Source organism: Narcine bancroftii, chromosome 2, assembly GCF_036971445.1.
Source record: "Narcine bancroftii isolate sNarBan1 chromosome 2, sNarBan1.hap1, whole genome shotgun sequence".
Taxonomy (NCBI): domain Eukaryota; kingdom Metazoa; phylum Chordata; class Chondrichthyes; order Torpediniformes; family Narcinidae; genus Narcine; species Narcine bancroftii.
The window spans coordinates 316,317,523-316,334,421 of NC_091470.1; the positions used below are offsets into that span (position 1 = coordinate 316,317,523).

The 16,899-nt window shown below is 40.3% G+C and overlaps 1 protein-coding gene across 2 annotated transcripts in view; it reads left to right on the forward strand.

Annotated features, from left to right (window-relative positions):
* The window catches only part of LOC138755551 (EMILIN-2-like), a 112,904-nt gene that overhangs the window by 1,509 nt on the left and 94,496 nt on the right, over nucleotides 1-16,899 (forward strand). For both annotated transcript variants that reach the window (XM_069921742.1, XM_069921741.1), the window contains exon 3: nucleotides 14,155-14,321. In XM_069921742.1, coding sequence (XP_069777843.1) covers nucleotides 14,155-14,321 — 167 coding nt within the window. The remainder of the gene's footprint in view (nucleotides 1-14,154; nucleotides 14,322-16,899) is intronic.

Sequence of the window (16,899 nt, forward strand, 5' to 3'; positions counted from 1 at the left end):
TCGTTTGCACAACAATCAATGTTATGGGATTAACCAGAGATCAATGGGTCATTTGTGTTTTAGGTCACCATCACTTCTTGTTCCATCAATCACTGATTTGTGATTTGAAAATGATGGGCTTGATGATAAAATTATTAAACCCATATCATTGCAAATTATTTAAAATATGTTCACGATATTTAATGGGTGAGGTAAAAGTTTTCCAGAAACTTTAGTTTTGGTTCTGGGAAACCACCTTTACAACAGGAATGGGGAGAAATGCAATTGTTGCTCGCCTCCTTGGACAAGGAGGAGAAATTCATTTTTGGAAGGTCAAAATAGAAGAAAGGGTGCTGAGATCCGAGTGTGAAAAGAAACCTGTTTAGTTGTGATTTCTTCTGTGGTAGAAAAGACCCCAAGAAATGGGAATTATCGTTTTGCATTCCTTTGTTTATTTTGCCCCTCTTTACCCTGAAACTGTTGTACAAGATAAACTTGCAAAACCAAATAATGCTATTATGCAAATCACACAACGTGGACATCTGAGAAACTAGCTTGCACATGAAGAATTGTCAATTGGTTAAGTCGTTGAAATCTTTCAATATCTCTGGAGCTGTGAGTGAATAGGAGCTTGTTACTTCAACAGAAAAGCTGAGGAATTTAAAGAACATATTTTGTATTTAAACTGCATGAACCTTTTGTCGTGTTACGAATGGAATGATGTGTATTAAACTGGTTTGGCTATTATAAAGTTGCTTGGTCATAGTGTAGAAACAGGCTCTTTGGCCCAATTTGACCACATTGACCATAATGTCCAACCCATACAAATCCTACCTACCTGCATTTGACCCATATCTCCCAAGCCTATCCTAGCCATGTATCCGTATAAATGTTCCTCAGATGTTGCAATAGTATCTGCCTCAACTGCCTCCTCCCACAGCTTGTTCCATACACTCACCAAAAAAAGATTCCTTTGGGTTCCTATCAATTCTTCCCCCCCAACTTAAAACTATTCCCTCTGGTTCTCCATTGCCCAATTTTGGCCAAAAGACATTCACCTGATCTAATCATCTCATGATTTTCTGATCTTTTCCTCATGATTTTTCCTTAGCTTGGAGATCTTTATAACAGAAAAAATATCAAGGCACTGAAACATTATTAGATCTGTTGCTCTATTTTCTGGGCTATTTTTGTTATAATAATTAAAATGGTTTCCCTTCATCAATTAAATCTCTTCAAATGTCCATGTTTCAAAAATACCTCTGGCCTGAAGTTGAATTTAAAACAATAAAAAGCCAAGATCTTTATTGGCAGTAAAATTTCTAACATTTTATAATTTTCATTTGGAATTGAATCAAAATATACATAAATAATGCCTTCAGTGGGGCCTCTATCTAAAATGTGAACAGGATGAGTTGAGCACAGCTGTGCCTTCCCTGCCCACCTGCATCTTGACCCATTTTCCCAGGGTAGCTGACAGATGTCCATCTTACAACTGCGCCTTTTGTTTCTGCCTAGTCTGGAGGGAAGTAGTATTATGAATTAAATGAAAGATATGTAATAAGATAAAATTTAGTGATTAGGCATTTTTAAAAATGAACATTTGTCATAAAATATGTTCTGTTTACTTTCCCTTTGATTTGAAGACCTTTGCCAGTGTAGTGTATTTTCTGCCTAAATTAACAACTTTGATCAAATAGATGGGTTCCCTGTAGGAAATGCTTTCAAATTTTCTGGAGTTTGACTGTGGTTAACCCCTGTAATTAAAACTGATAAGTCAGTTGAAGTGGGCAGCTGCAAGCAGGGCTGTAAAATAACATTCCTTTAATCAATCTGTTGCGCCTTACACTTTAGTTAATTAGAAGTTTCAGCTGTAAGGAAAGAGCTTAAATAATAGCTGAACAGTTAGCCATGTCTTATCCACAAATGTTGAAATTTAAGTTAACCTGTATTCCTTTTAAAAAGCCCATTAGTAATTTGGAATTGCTTACTTTGCTTGTGGTCCTTGTGTCTGTTGGTAACAAATTCTCAGATCGGCGAGATTAGATTTTCACAGATGAAAGAAGCACTTTAATGTGTATGGACAGTCGATGTAGGTTTCCAGTCTCCAGAGGAGTATGGTCATATGTAGAAAGCTCGATGATGTGTGCTTACTTTTAGAGTGCACACACGAAAACTGCATCAAATATTGCCAGATAATATCTTTACACTTACTTATACATGCCATAATGCATTCTTCCATCTAAAAGAATTTTAACCTAGTCTTGCTCTAGAAATTTAGTTGAACTGGTTGTTCTTGTGTAAATTTCAGTATATCTTGCGTATCGGGCTGCACCAAGAATCTCAGTGCATCTGTACATTGTTCAATGTGAATTTTTGTCATTTACACAAGAACTACACTTGTAAAAGTAGGCACCAACAGAATTGAATTTCATTTTCTTTTTGATTACTGTAACTATATCCATTGCTTGAACTCAAATATTAGTATGGTGTTTATCTCTAAACATACCGAGAATCACCTCTTTCGTGTTCTTTCAGTTTTTCACATAACCAGAGATCACTACAGCACAAAAACAGGCCCTTGTAGTCTGTGCCAAATTATTATTTTGCCTAGTCTCACTCACCTATACTCAGACTGTATCACTCCATGCATTTTAAATGTCAAAATTGAGTTTGCGTTCACCAATTCAGCTGGCAGTTTATTCCATGTTCCCACCACTCTTGGCGTGAAACTCCGCCTAATCTTCCATTGAAACCATAAGATATAGGAGCAGAGATAGGCTCTTCAGCAATTGAGTCTGACCCACCATTTAATTGTGAGCTAATCCATTTTTCCACAGCCCAATTGCTCGGCTTTCTCCCCATACATAACCTTTGATGCCTTAGCTAATCAAGAATCTGTCAATCTCTGCCTTAAATACACCCAGTGACCTGGCCTCCACAACTGCCTCTGGCAACAAATTCCACAGATTTATCTCACTAAAGAAATTCTCTGCATCTCTGTTCTAAATAGAGATACCCTTAAATCTTGCTGTTGTGCCCTCTTGTCAGTGCTGGGTTAAGGTATTGAGGGGGCTGTAGCATATATTTTAAAGGTGCCCTAAATAGTGCCGGCTGATGCATGTGCGATGAGAGGAAAGTGTGATGGCAGTGGAAAGACAAGGTTGGAGGAACCGATTTTGGGCCATTACTACTATATTGCAATGTAAAACGAAGTTGGAGATTAGAATCTTTTAAAGCAGTGGTTCTCAATCTTTTTCTTTCCACTCACATACCACTTTAAGTATTCCCTATGCCAACTGTGCTCTGTGTTTAATAAGGGATTGCTTAAGGTGGCATGTGAGTGGGAAGGGAAGGCTGAGAACCACTGTTCTAGACCCAATTGTTACTGAAATATTTTGCTTCAGAAAAATTGTCATTAGCCCATTTCCTTTGGAGTGGAAAGAAAAGGCTGAGAACCATTGCTTTAAAGCAACATCATATCCGACATAAAACATATTTAGATATTCATTTATTGACACTAACAAGTCGATTATCCTTCCATGGAATATTTTAATTTTAAAAATGGATATTGTTATTACTTGTGACTCTCTCTCTCGATGTTATGTTTCAAATGTGTAAATAGCAAATCCAAGAGTTTAAATAATTAGCCATCTTTGCGCTTCTGTGGACGTGCTGCTAAAAGTCAGGAATAGATGGAAAGATTTCTTAAAGATTAACTAAGGACTGCAGCACCTTTACAGAGTTACTCTATTTCATTGGTACTGATTCTCTTGGCATTTTTGTGGCGTCACATCGATTAAACAATCTGGATTCCAAATTTGCTCCCTGGTCACAGTTGCAATGGACTCCTCATCGGACTGATCTGGCCTTATTGACTCCAGTAGGAAAAAATTAAGGCTGTTCACATTTCCAAGCAGATTATTGTGACTAATAATTAAGTAATCATAATGCATCTCCTGGAATAACCATGGGAAACAACCTTTCTATATTTATTCTGTCCATGCCTTTCAACATTCAAAATGTTTCAATGAAATCCCACCTCATTCTCCTAAATTCCAATGATTACAGCCAACAGCTGTCAAACACTCCTAATATGATAACCCTTCCATTCCCAGAATCATCCTTGTGAATCTCCTCTGGACTCTTTCCAATCTCTTAGAATATATTCCAATAATTTACCTACTACTGATGTCAGAATCACTGGCCTATAATTTCCCAGATAATTTTTTAAACAATGGTACAACATGAGCTATCTTCTAATCCTCTGGAAATTCACCCATGGCTAAGTACATGTTAAATGTATCTGCTAGGGCCCATGCAATTGCTATACAAGCCCAATATTCCAAGCCAATATCTTGTCAGGCCTTGTAGCTTTATCACCCTATTTGCCTTAAGACAGCAAGCACCTCCTCTTTAATCTGTATAGTTTCCATGACCTCATCGGTTTCCTGAGTAAATATGGATGCAAAATTCACATTTAAGACTTCCCCCATCTATTTTGGCTCCATACATAACTGGCCGCTGTGATCTTCAAGAGGACTAGTTTTTTTCCTCCTTGCGATCCTTTTGCTCTTAATATACCTGTTGAGGCCTTTAAGATTTTCCCTCCCCTTGCCATTGCAACATCATCGCCTTCTTTTAACCCTACTGATATCCTTCTTAAGATTTTTCTTGCAATTTTTTTAATACTCCTCAAGAACCTCATTGGCTCCTTGTTGCTTATATCTGCATCTGTCCACAAATGAATATATAATTATCTTGAAACTGATAACATTGTGATCACTGAAGCCAAAGTGTTCCATGACACACATCTCCATCACCTATCCTATCCTGTTCTTTAATCACAGAGTCAGTATTGGCATCTCTGTATATTTTTATATAAGCGCGCGCGGGCGCGCGCGCGCGCACACACACACACACACACACACACACACAACACACTTTACGAAACTTTCCACAACACTTGACAACCTCTAATCCAATGGTTCTCAACCACTGTTTTAATCTTACCTAATTGACTCGTTATGTGCACAGTTTCATAACTCCAAAGGAAATGAGCCAATGACAATTTGTCTCGAGGAAAATATTTCAGTAACAATTGGGTCTAGAGCACTGGTTCTTAACCTTCCCTTCCCACTCACAAACCACCTTAAGCAATCCCTTACTAATCATAGAGCACCGATTGCATAGGGATTACTTAAAGTGGTCTGTGAGTGGAAAGAAAAAGGTTGGGAACCATTGCTCGAATCCAGGGGTGGGCAATTAGTTTTCCCAAGGGGATACATGAGAAACAGAAAATATTGTGGAGGGCCGGACCAATAGGCTGAACTAAATTATGCTTAATATTAATTCTATCTCTTTATAAAGCAGTAAATTGCATTGTTTTGACAAGATGCGACAGGTAAGAGTAAATGTGATGATTAAGCAATGGAAAATAAGCTTAGGAAAAATCATTTATTTAATCAAAATGACCCAAAACAATTGTAAACAAAATGTGCATGTTCAGAAATGTTCCATTTTTGAAAGACCAGCATTAAATCAGCTTTATACAAATTGTTATTACCATTTTGCTTGTAGTCCAACCACCTCATTTGCTGTATTTCAGTTCTTTTAGTTAAGTGAGAGAAATCTAGTCTCTGTTGGGCTTGAACAAGTGCATCGAAGTCAGGCTGAATGTCTGAGGTGGATATGTGAAGGACAGCTGACAGAAAGGATTTATACCTGAATTTGTTAAACTTCATCACTGAGAATGTTTGTTCACATATGAGGGTAGATCCAAAGAGAACCAATATCTTCTGAGCATGCCTCCTCATGTGTGGAAAGTTCTCCTCCTTGAGAGAAGAGTAAAAATCCAGCAGTGATACTGACTTAAAGTGCATTGCCAGTGTCAGGTCAATGAGTTCCAACTGAGCATCACTGGATGTATTTAAAGGTAAAGAGAGAGGAAATCATGTGCATTTGGAAGTTTTTTTTTTCACACCATAAATCACATTAGCCATGATATACACTATTTCTTTTTCACACATATACAGTGACTTTTTCTCCCCCCCCCTTTCCTCCCAAACCACCCCCCCACCCCCCCCTCTCATCCATTTTAGGTATACAATCTAGGTTGCATTAAGCCAGTCAGACAATGTTGTCATTCAACAAAATTACACCAGAAATTCTACTGAGTCCATTCTTTTCTTTCCTTCTCCTTCCATCAACTTAGGTAATGTTTGTCCCTGGTAAGTTTTCGCTATTGTATTTAATGTAAGGCTCCTATACTTGTTCGAATATTTCAATATTATTTCTTAACCAATATGTTATTTTTTCTAATGGAATACATTTATTCATTTAAATTTGGTAGTTTCTTCCTTTTAATTTGGTTATGTATTCCATTAATATTTAAAGACATATAGTTCAGCGTAGCCCTTTTATATTTTGTTTATCTTCTCTTTCCGTTTTTCCATCATTACCTTTCCTCCTTTTCCATTTCTGTTTTCTTATTTTCAACTCTTTATAAGACAACATTCCTACAACATCCAACATTTTCCTTATTCTCCTATTTCTATCTTATTTATCCCCAATCTCCCCTTCACCTCCTGAGTTGTCCTTTATCCCTTGTCGGACAACCACATCTCCCCTCTCCATTTGGATTTGCGAATCCACTCGCAAGCGTCAACTGATTTTGCAGTGACCGCTATTTCCCCCCACCCCGCCTCCCCCAGAAAAGATTTCACTTTTCATATGTCACAAAGGTCACTCTTTTAATTCCCTCCTTATTCTCTCTATTCCATTACCTTCCCTTATTAATTCTATCTATATTTTCCTCTAAGTACAGATACATTCATGTATGCTCATTGTCTCTATTCACTCTTATACCTCTTTACCCGCATACATATCAATCGTGATCATTTTTACTCTCATTACCCGTCTTCATCCCTCAGTCTATTTTTGTCTTTACCCACATACATATCAATTGTGATCATTTTAACTCTCATTACCCGTCTTCCTCCCTCAGTCTATTTTTGTAATTGTTCTGCAAATTTTCGTGCTTCTTCTGGATCCGAGAATAGTCTGTTTTGTTGTCCTGGAATAAATATTTTCAATACCGCTGGATGCTTTAGTATAAATTTATACCCTTTCTTCCATAAAATCGCCTTTGCTGTATTGAACTCTTTTCTCTTCTTCAGGAGTTCAAAACTTATACCTGGATAGATGAAGATTTTTTGCCCTTTATACTCCAGTGGTTTATTGCCCTCTCTTACTTTTTCCATTGTCCTCTCTTACTTTTTCCATTGTCTTCTCCAGTACCTTTTCTCTTGTAATATATCTTAGGAATTTTACTACAATAGATCTTGGTTTTTGTTGTGGTTGTGGTTTAGAGGCCAATACTCTATGTGCCCTTTCTATTTCCATTTCTTGCTGTAGTTCTGGACATCCTAGGGTCTTAGGGATCCACTCTTTTATAAACTCCCTCATATTCTTGCCTTCTTCATCTTCCTTAAGGCCCACTATCTTTATGTTATTTCTTCTGTTATGGTTTTCCATTGTATCTATTTTTTGAGCTAGTAGTTCTTGTGTCTCTTTAGTTTTTTTATTAGATTTCTCCAATTTCTTTTTTAAGTCTTCTACCTCCATTTCTGCTGCTACTGCCCGCTCTTCCATCTTGTCCATTTTTTTTCCCATTTCTGTTAAGGTCATCTCCATTTTATTTATTTTCTCTTCTGTGTTGTTTATTCTTTTTCTTAAATCCTTAAATTCCTGTGTTTGCCATTCTTTAAATGACTCCATGTATCCTTTAATAAGAGCAAGTATATCCTTTACCTTGCCTTTCTTTTCTTCTTCTATTTCACCATACTCTTCCTCTTCTTCTTCCTCTGGGTTGACCATCTGTTGTTTCTTTGTTGCCCTTTCCTCCTCTTCTTTCTTGTTTCTATTGTCTTCTGTGGTCTCTTCTTGCTGCAGGTGTTCTGCAGCTGTCGTTGCCGGCTGTGGAGATCGACTCCCCAGCTGGTCCCCCCTCCCGTCGGTGTGTTTTTTTCATTCGCATCGCGCATGCACGAAGTATCGCGCATGCGCGGTTGCGCACTTTTACTCGGCTCTGTGAGCCATTTTTGTAGTCCATTATTTACCGACCTGAGGGAGCGGGTTTCTCTCTCCGCAGCGGGCCTCTTCGGACAGGTAAGGCCTTCACCTTTTTCCTCCTTTGTCTTCTCTTCCTCTCTTCTTACCGTTGCTTTCGATTTTTCTTTTTTTGTCGCCATCTTCTTTCCACCTTTATACTCACTTTTCTGTAACTTTTATTTCTGTGCCTTTGTGTTTTCTCTTGTTTTTCCCGACTTTTCTGGAGAGGGCTGGAGTTCACCGTCCGGCCACTACTCCATCACGTGACTCCTCCCTGCATTTGGAAGTCTTCAAATCATCTTGAAAACTCACCATGCAGTGCTCCTAATGTGGATGAGTTACCTGTGGAGGTGATCAGCTGATGGTATGACTTCTTTCAGAGTTTGCATGTGAATGAGAGTGTTGCTCTCCAGTTGGTTTAAAAGTAACTTCAACTTTCTCATGAAAGCCTTCATCAGGCTGTACATTTCATGAACAAAAAGGCCCCTATGTTGCAGTTTGGTATTTAGTTCATTCATCGGTGCAGTCATATCAACAGCAAATGCAAGATCTGCCAACCAGTTCCCATCTGAGAGCTCTGGTATATCTTTGCTTTCTTCTCACAAAACTCTTGAATCTCTGCTTTCAGGTCCCAAACACTTTTCAGCACTTTGCCCAGGCTGAGCCATCTTACAGTTGTGTGGTAATCTATGTCACCATGTTCAGTCTCATGCTCCTCCATGAATGCAACAAACTGTCTGTGATTTAATGCTCGTGCCCTGATGAAGTTAACTATTTTAGTTACAACATCAATAACATCTTACATCTGTTTCAAAAATCCAATGTTTTCCCCCGTTAAATTTGGATCACCATCCATTGTAACACCTGCCAATTTGTTCAATTTCAGTCCCAGCTTGTCCAGGCATGCATTTACCTCCATGAACAAATCACTCCCTGACGTTGTCCCTTTCATTCATTGCATTGCCGCCAGCTTCTCCATAATCTTAAAGTCCTTTGTTATCCCACGGACATAGACGAGTAACTGGGCAGCGTCGTGGACATCATAGGTCTCATCCAAAGCCAAGGAGAAAAAAAATCAATATTGTCCACTTTATTTTGGAGCTAAAGCTCCAGGTTTCCCGCAATGTCCTCGATCCTTCTCATCACTGTTTGTCTGGAGAGGGGGATGTTCTCAAATGCTTCTTTTTTCTCGGGGCATATTAGCATTGCAGAGTCCACCAAACACTCTTTGATGAACTCCCCTCAGAGCATGACTTACTGTTTTTAGTGATTTTGTAGGATATCACAAAACTAGTCTTGGTTGCTGCATCCCTGGATGTATGAAGCTTGGTTTAAAAAAAAGCCTTGTTGCTTTTGCAGCATCAGATGTCTGTGCCCGTTCGGCATCAGTCAGGTTTTTGTATTTCTCCGCGTATTTAGTCTCGTAATGGCGATTCAAATTGTAGTCCTTAAACACGACGATCTGCTCTCCACAAACTAAACACACAGCTTTACCTCTGACTTCAGTAAATAAATACTTAGTAGTCTATGTTTTGTTAAAAACTCTGCATTCTGCATCAATCTTTTTTTAAGCATGAGCGGACATTTTTGTGGGCTTACGCTTGTAAACTCGTAAACTGAATAAAGGAAAAGGTGTGCACAAGCATAGATTTATATATGTAGGCTACCTCTCTCTCCTCTCGCTCTCCGCCCTTTATCACTCATTCTTTCCAATCCACCTCCCTCACTCTCTCTCATTCATTCTTTCCAATAGATTTCTCCCTCCCTCTCCTCCTTCTACATCTCTCGCCGATCACTTTCACCCAGTCTCCCCCACTCCGTCACCCTCGCACACACCCTCTCACCCCTCATTCCTCCCACTCTACCCATTTTGTTTTACTCACCCTATTTTCCCCTTCTCTTGTCCATCTCTCGATCTCCCCTCTGCGAATTCATTCTCTTATTAACAATCAATAACTTTATTTACGTTCTATACTGTCCAACACCCTGCCAAACTCCCTATTGCCCTTTCTTGCTCTCTGTGCCCCCGCAGACCCTCTGATATTTTCCCCCTCTCTCCTCGATCTCTCTCCTCTCCCTGCCAATCTCCCTCCACCAATCACATTCTCCCTCCTTCTCTTTCACTCCCTTTCTCTCTTTCTCTCTCCAATCCTCTCTCTCTCTATTTAAATTAGACACGCCATATTTAGCAATAGTATTCGGGAGTTGGAGAGATGAGCTCTCTCTCAGACGTCATATGAATTGGTGCCAACCCCTTCCACAAGCCCCCGCCTCTCAAGCTTCTGACTGACATTTCCACCCTAGGCGCAGAGGCACCTGTTCCCCTGCCGCTGGTTCCGCCTCACTTCACTGCTGCGGTGGGAATGCTTTTGTAGGGCCTTGTCGACAGCTCGTGGCACCGTGTAGACCCCAAGTGCTGAGATACGGGGCCGAGAGGGCTGCGCTCAGGTTGGCAGACTTCAGTATAAACAGGTTGTCGCCTGGTCTCTCTGCGGATAAACAGTTCACTGTTCCCACGTGACCTCTGGCCATGGAGTAAAACAGGTTATGAGGCCCCTTCCCAGGGTCCTGCTGATACTAGAACATTCTGTTGGTCCTGCTGTTTCCCTCCACCGTACACTGCAGCTCCATTCTGTTCCCAGGCCGTTCGGAAACCGCGACCAGAACCTGGATGACGGTAACCCGAGCCTGAAACCCAGTACCCATTCAGCCACTATCTAGCCCTTATGTGGGCTGGTCAGGGACAGCCAAAGGGCCGGATGTGGCCCAGGTTTGTTCTAATCTATCCAGCCCTTTCATGGTATGGGAGCCCCAGTCAATATGTGGAAAGTTAAAATCAACTATTTTCAGAGCTTTGTTTCCTGCAGCTGGGTAGGTTTAAACGGTAGGTTTCTCACTATCTTCCTCATTTCTGCCTTTCATGAAAGACATGGTGGTGAAGTGCCAACCTTTCTGAATCTCCCTCCAATTCCTCCTCGTTAACTCTTGGATTTTTTCACAATATCCCTGCTAGTGAATTTTCCCATCTCCAATCCACCTAGTGCTTTCAAACATAAAACTTTATCTATATACTTATAGCGAGCTTTTCTTTGTTTCAACTGCTACAGCTTTACCTTCCTTTCCAGACCCTTGGCTGTGCCTGTGCAACAATGCTTTTGTAGCAGAGTATCCTGGTGCTTTTACAGATAATCTGTCAATCAGCAGAACATTAAAACCCAGAGGTTCACAGGGGCCTTTTCATTGTGCTTGCTTACCTCTCTGCTTCTTAAATTTGAAGTGCATTTTCAGACCTTTTTTTTTTAAATAGGTATCATTTTTTGTACTGAGATACAGTGAAAACAGTTTGTGTGCTATCCAGGCAGCTTGGAAAGTTCTGGCACAATTTTATATTATGCAATAGACAAACTTGCTGCTTTCTGTTTGCAATCCCCAAGTGCTTCAAGTGAAAGTCTTTTATTATTGTGCTTCACAGTTCCTTGTGTATCATTGCTATTTAGTCCAATTTGATACAACATTCATTTGTGGACAGATTATGTCTGAGATGGAAAGGCTTTGTATTTTTTTACTGAAATGAACAAAACCAGCATTTTTCTGGATCAGTGTGTCTTTTTATACAGCAAGCCAGCATTCCGTGAGCAAAAGAGGCAGGATGTGTAATTCAATGGCATCCGCGTCTAGTGTCACGTGCAACATAATGGATTTTACGACATGTTTGACCCACTTATTTTTCCTCAAAATATTCCTCCAGTCTTGTAATAGAGGTTGAAATTAAGCTGATAATGGTGAGTAACAATGGCAGTGATGTTGTCAGTCCCCACATTGATCATTGTGTTGAGAAAGTGTGTCAGGTTCAAGAGAGATGAGTTGGGACACAAGTGTTTGCAATCGAATATTACTTTTATTAAAACATATCAATTAATAGAAAAGTGAATGTGGGAAAATTGTAGTGGGAAAACACATACATAAAAGCGTGGGAAAATTCATGCACAATTTAATAAAACGTGTACCATGTATAAAAGAGGGTGGGAAGATCTACCGCAAGTATTGATCTATCACAGTGGATTTCAAACTTTTTTTCCACTCATCTACCACCTTAAGTAATCCCTTACTAATCACCGCTAGCTACTGTTGGGGGCTGGTTGCTCTCAGGAGGGTAGTGGGGCAGTGGGCTTCAGACTGTTCAATCTGAGGATAAACCCATGGACCAGCTTGCTCACAGCACAAGGTGACTAGAGACAGCTGAGAACAGGACGGTGGGATCAGTGCGGGGGATGGTATTTTATCACAATGCCACTCCCTAACATTAATCTCCTCTCCCTTCATATCTGAAGGTCTGTCAGTGACTGTCTTAAATACATTCAGTAACTGAATATTCACACCCTCCTTTTGTCAAGTTCCAGATTCAGTACCCATTTATTCTTTTTATCCCTATTTTGAAAGACCAATAGCCACCCCACATTTGTCCTGTCAAAACAATGGATTATGTACTGATGAATTAAATGATCTCTCATTATCCTCCCAACAACAGTGAGTCTAGAAGAGGATGCATCACTCATTTCAACTCATCTCCAGCTCCAGCCATTTCATCTACAGCTCATTTCAGACTTCTGCATTTATGGGAGCATGCATCCGAGATGGGCTGAATCCCAAGTGCCTGCCTAGTGAACGACTTGTCACCCAGATCGACTCTGCCTTTTACCTTTACTGTATAATTGCAGCTCCATCTGGCAGACCTAGTGTACTGGAAATGATACCTTACTGAGTTGGTGCTGGACCCAGCCACACTTTGTGATTACCCCCCTCCATGAGTGAGGGCAGAGCAGGACAGCGATAGTATTATTATTAAAAAATATTTTCTGGTGTCCTACTTGCATGCTTTGTCCAAATTTTAAATGCTTACCCGTAAATAGACTAAAAAAAAATTATGGAACACATACACATCCTGACTTGAAATCGTCCAGGAATGCCAGAAGGATCTTTTACACAGCTGGCATTCCGGCACTGTTACTAGGCCTGCTTCCGGAAAAAAGCCAGGACTAGAATGCCCCCCCCACCAACCCATCCCATTCAGACTCGGTGCTTTTTAGACAGCAGGCATTCCGTTAAAAAAGGAGCAAACGTCCTAGAATGAAAGGACTGTTTAATTTTTATAAAAGAATGCACATGTAAAATTTGAGATCTTTATGTGAATTCTGCTACTAAATGACTCTATTGCTTGCACTTCCATATTTGAATCAGTTGCATTTGCTGTGGCCATTATATTCCCTTCAAATTGACCTTTTTCATGAAACACCTACAAGGCACCTGCTCATGAAATCCATCACCTGTTTATGGTGTGGTATGAAATGGGTAGTGGGACATTGTTGGATAAAGAATAACTGAAGGTTTGCTACTTTAAATGGTTAAGATGCATAGCAGAATGAAGGAGGCAATGTTACAGCTTCTGCATTGTTTAAAAAGGCCATTACACATTTATTTTGCATGATATCGCTATTTATATTTGTGATTATTACATGATGTGCTTTGTGTATGGGCACATGGTGGTTTGAAGAAACATTGTCCAGTATGTGTACAGTTAGATGATAAACTTTCATTATTTTATACATCTTGTGAATGATTCGTTGACCATTCAAGATAAAAGCTAAGTCAAATTTTGAAGTACTTTGGCATGGCCATTGGTTTATTAAGCAAATTTGGCAGGATATGGGAAAGGTAGAATAAATTCCAAACTAATTAATTCAAGATATTTATAGAATAAAAGAAAATTTAAAAACTGCTGGAAAAATCTGGGTCACATGGCCCCTGTGGAGAGTGAAGGATTTGATGTTTTGGAATGATAATCTACCCAGAGTATCTCCAGAATTTGTACTTTATTTTCAAATATTCTATATATTATTTTGTTTTACAATGAGGAACACGATGCAGAATTCTAATTCTGGGCATTATCTGCAAAACCTGGTTCTTTTTCACTGTAATAGAATAGGGCACAGGGAATCCGACAATGGATTTTAACTTCAATATCTTGATGTTTCATGCAATTTTCTTGACCTAATTTCCAAATAGATATCGGACCCATTTTCGCCCTACGTATAAAGTTGCATTTAAGATGGTGACTCAGCTGGCATGGAGGTGTTGCCCTGGTTTTAAGGGTAAGGATTGTAAGGATGGTCAATCAGCACGTACTGCGGTTTCTCCTCTGCCATCTTCTGACCCCCAAAAGAGGAATCTTGGTAAGATCACAATTTATACCTGATTATTAAATGCCTTCAATGTTTGTAAGGTTCTGAGTTATTGTTCATTAATGTGTTATTTTTAACTTTTAAAAAAACTGAAAGGGTTGCCATTCTAGAGCGCGTCGAAAGAACCAAAGACTTGTTGATCCAAACCAAGGCTTTTATTAACTAAAAGACTAGAGCATATCACATGTAGGTTGACCAGTCCAGAATGTCCTGGTCTGGCTAGGAGCAATCCTTTAAGACCTGCCAGTAGGCGTGGCTACGCTCTCAGCCAATCACAGTCATCCTACACTAGAATCTGTACATATACACATTGGTGATAGAATCTGTACTGCCACTGATTTTATTTGCACTTGAACTTCATATAATAATTCTGCTCTAGTGTACAGATGATTTTAACTTGCTTGTAATAATGATGTATGGTTCATCATGTTGTCATGGTAAACTGAGGACAATTGAGATTGAACTATGTCCTCAGTGAATCATTTTCTCTTTGCCGCCATGGCGTGTATTCAGCATTTCTGTGATTTTTAGTGTAATTCTATTCAACGTTATTTCACCATTTCAAATTTTATTTGGTTAGATTTATATTATCCAATTGTTTATGCAATCACCACAAATTCTGTTTGATTTCTTTTTAAAAATTCAACAGTTTGAATAGTAAACATAAGGCTTTCAGGTACAGCAAATAATTAGGAAGATGAGTGAAATAGTGGCCTTTATTGTAAACCTGATAGAACACAAAAAACTTTTAAAAATTGAATTGTGCATGGTCATGTGTACTGTGATACAGTGGAAAAACTTTGTGTTGCTATCCAGGCAAGTCAATGTATCTTTTAGTAAACAGGTGCTCCGGCAAACCCATCGTAAGTTGAAACAAAAATCAAATGTCGAAAAAGAATACAGGTATACTTTGCATAACACCAACAGCGCTGTATCAGTTCCCACACTGATCCCACTTCCCCACTCTCCCCCGACAGCACTGCATCAGACCCCACACTGATTCTGCTGCCCCACTCTGCCCCGACAACGCTGCATCAGTCCCCACACTGATTCCGCTGCCCCGCTCTCCCTGACACCGCTGTATTAGTCCCCACTCTGATCCCGCTGCCCCGCTCTCCCCTGACAGTGCTGTATCAGTTTCCACACTGATCCCACTTCCCCACTCTCCCCCGACAGCACTGCATTAGACCCCACACTGATTCCGCTGCCTCGTTCTCCCCCAACACCGCTGTATCAGTCCCCACTCTGATCCTGCTGCCCCGCTCTCCCCCGACTGTGCTGTATCAGACCCCACACTGATCCCACTGCCCCACTCTCCCCTGACAGTGCTGTATCAGACCCCACACTGATCTCATTGCCCCACTCTCCCCTGTCATGCTTACTGTCCCTGCGAGTTTTCCAACTGAACTAAAATAAGTCATTAACCAAGGAGGCTGCAAAGAATTCACCTTGGATGTTTATTGGAAAACTCAACATACTTTACTTTAACATATTACATGAAAGTACATGACAGTCACACTATTGTACTATCGTAACTTCGAAAAATTGTAAGTCGGACCAGCTTAAGAAGGGGAGCACCTGTAATAGTTAGTGTAAAATATAGCAAAAGTATAGAGTTACAGAGTAAACATTTAGATAAAACAGTGCAAGGGGTGCATCATTTTGCAAAGGCGGGGGTCAGTCAATTGTTTGATAACAGAGGAGAAGGACTGTTCCTGAAACTGGCAGTAGAAGTTTTCATACTCGTGCATCTTCTGCCCAAGACAAGGAAGGAGAAGAGAATCATGTTCTTTTCTCCTTCCTTCCATGGGGTGAAATAACCTATTGCAGTTCTTTAATATGTTTGGCTGCTTCACTGAGGCTGAGGAAAGTGGGCATAGATTTACTGGAAGGAAGATGGCTTACATGATAAACTGAGCTGTATTCATGATATAAAGTCTTGCTACAGCTCAACTGTGGGTGATAGCACACCTGGACTACTGTGTGTAGTTTAATTCTCCTCACTTTGGAAGGATATACTTGCTGTGGGGAAAATCAGAATGTTCACTCAGTTGATTTTAGAGGATAAAGGAGTTGACTTGTAAAGGAAAGATGAGCAGGCTGGGCTTTTATTCTTGAAGCACAAAAATTAAAGAGATGATTTCATTGAATCATAAGATTCTTTTGGGGCTTGGCAAGGTCGGTGCTGAGAGGATGTTTACACTCATGGAGGAATTTTTAAAAATGGTACCACTGTCAGAGCTGCTGCCGCTGGTGCTGACCCAGGAGAGCGAGCAAGCACTGCTCAACTGGGTCCTATCGCCCAGTCTGTGCCCAATGTGAGGTGCCTGTGCTGGGCAGCGGACCATGATTGCTAAAGACCCAAGGGGAGCAGCGGACCTGTGCAGGGCACCAGAAGTGGGGAGAATGCTCCCATTGAGAAGGAGATGTAAAGGAGACAACCCTTAGGATGATCACCATGGCAGCGGACCAGCAAGGGGCTCAGTGGCTGGAGAAACTACACAGACCAGGTTGCTGCCAACTTGCAGTCAAAGGACTGCTGGAGACTGGCTCATGGGAACTAGGTATC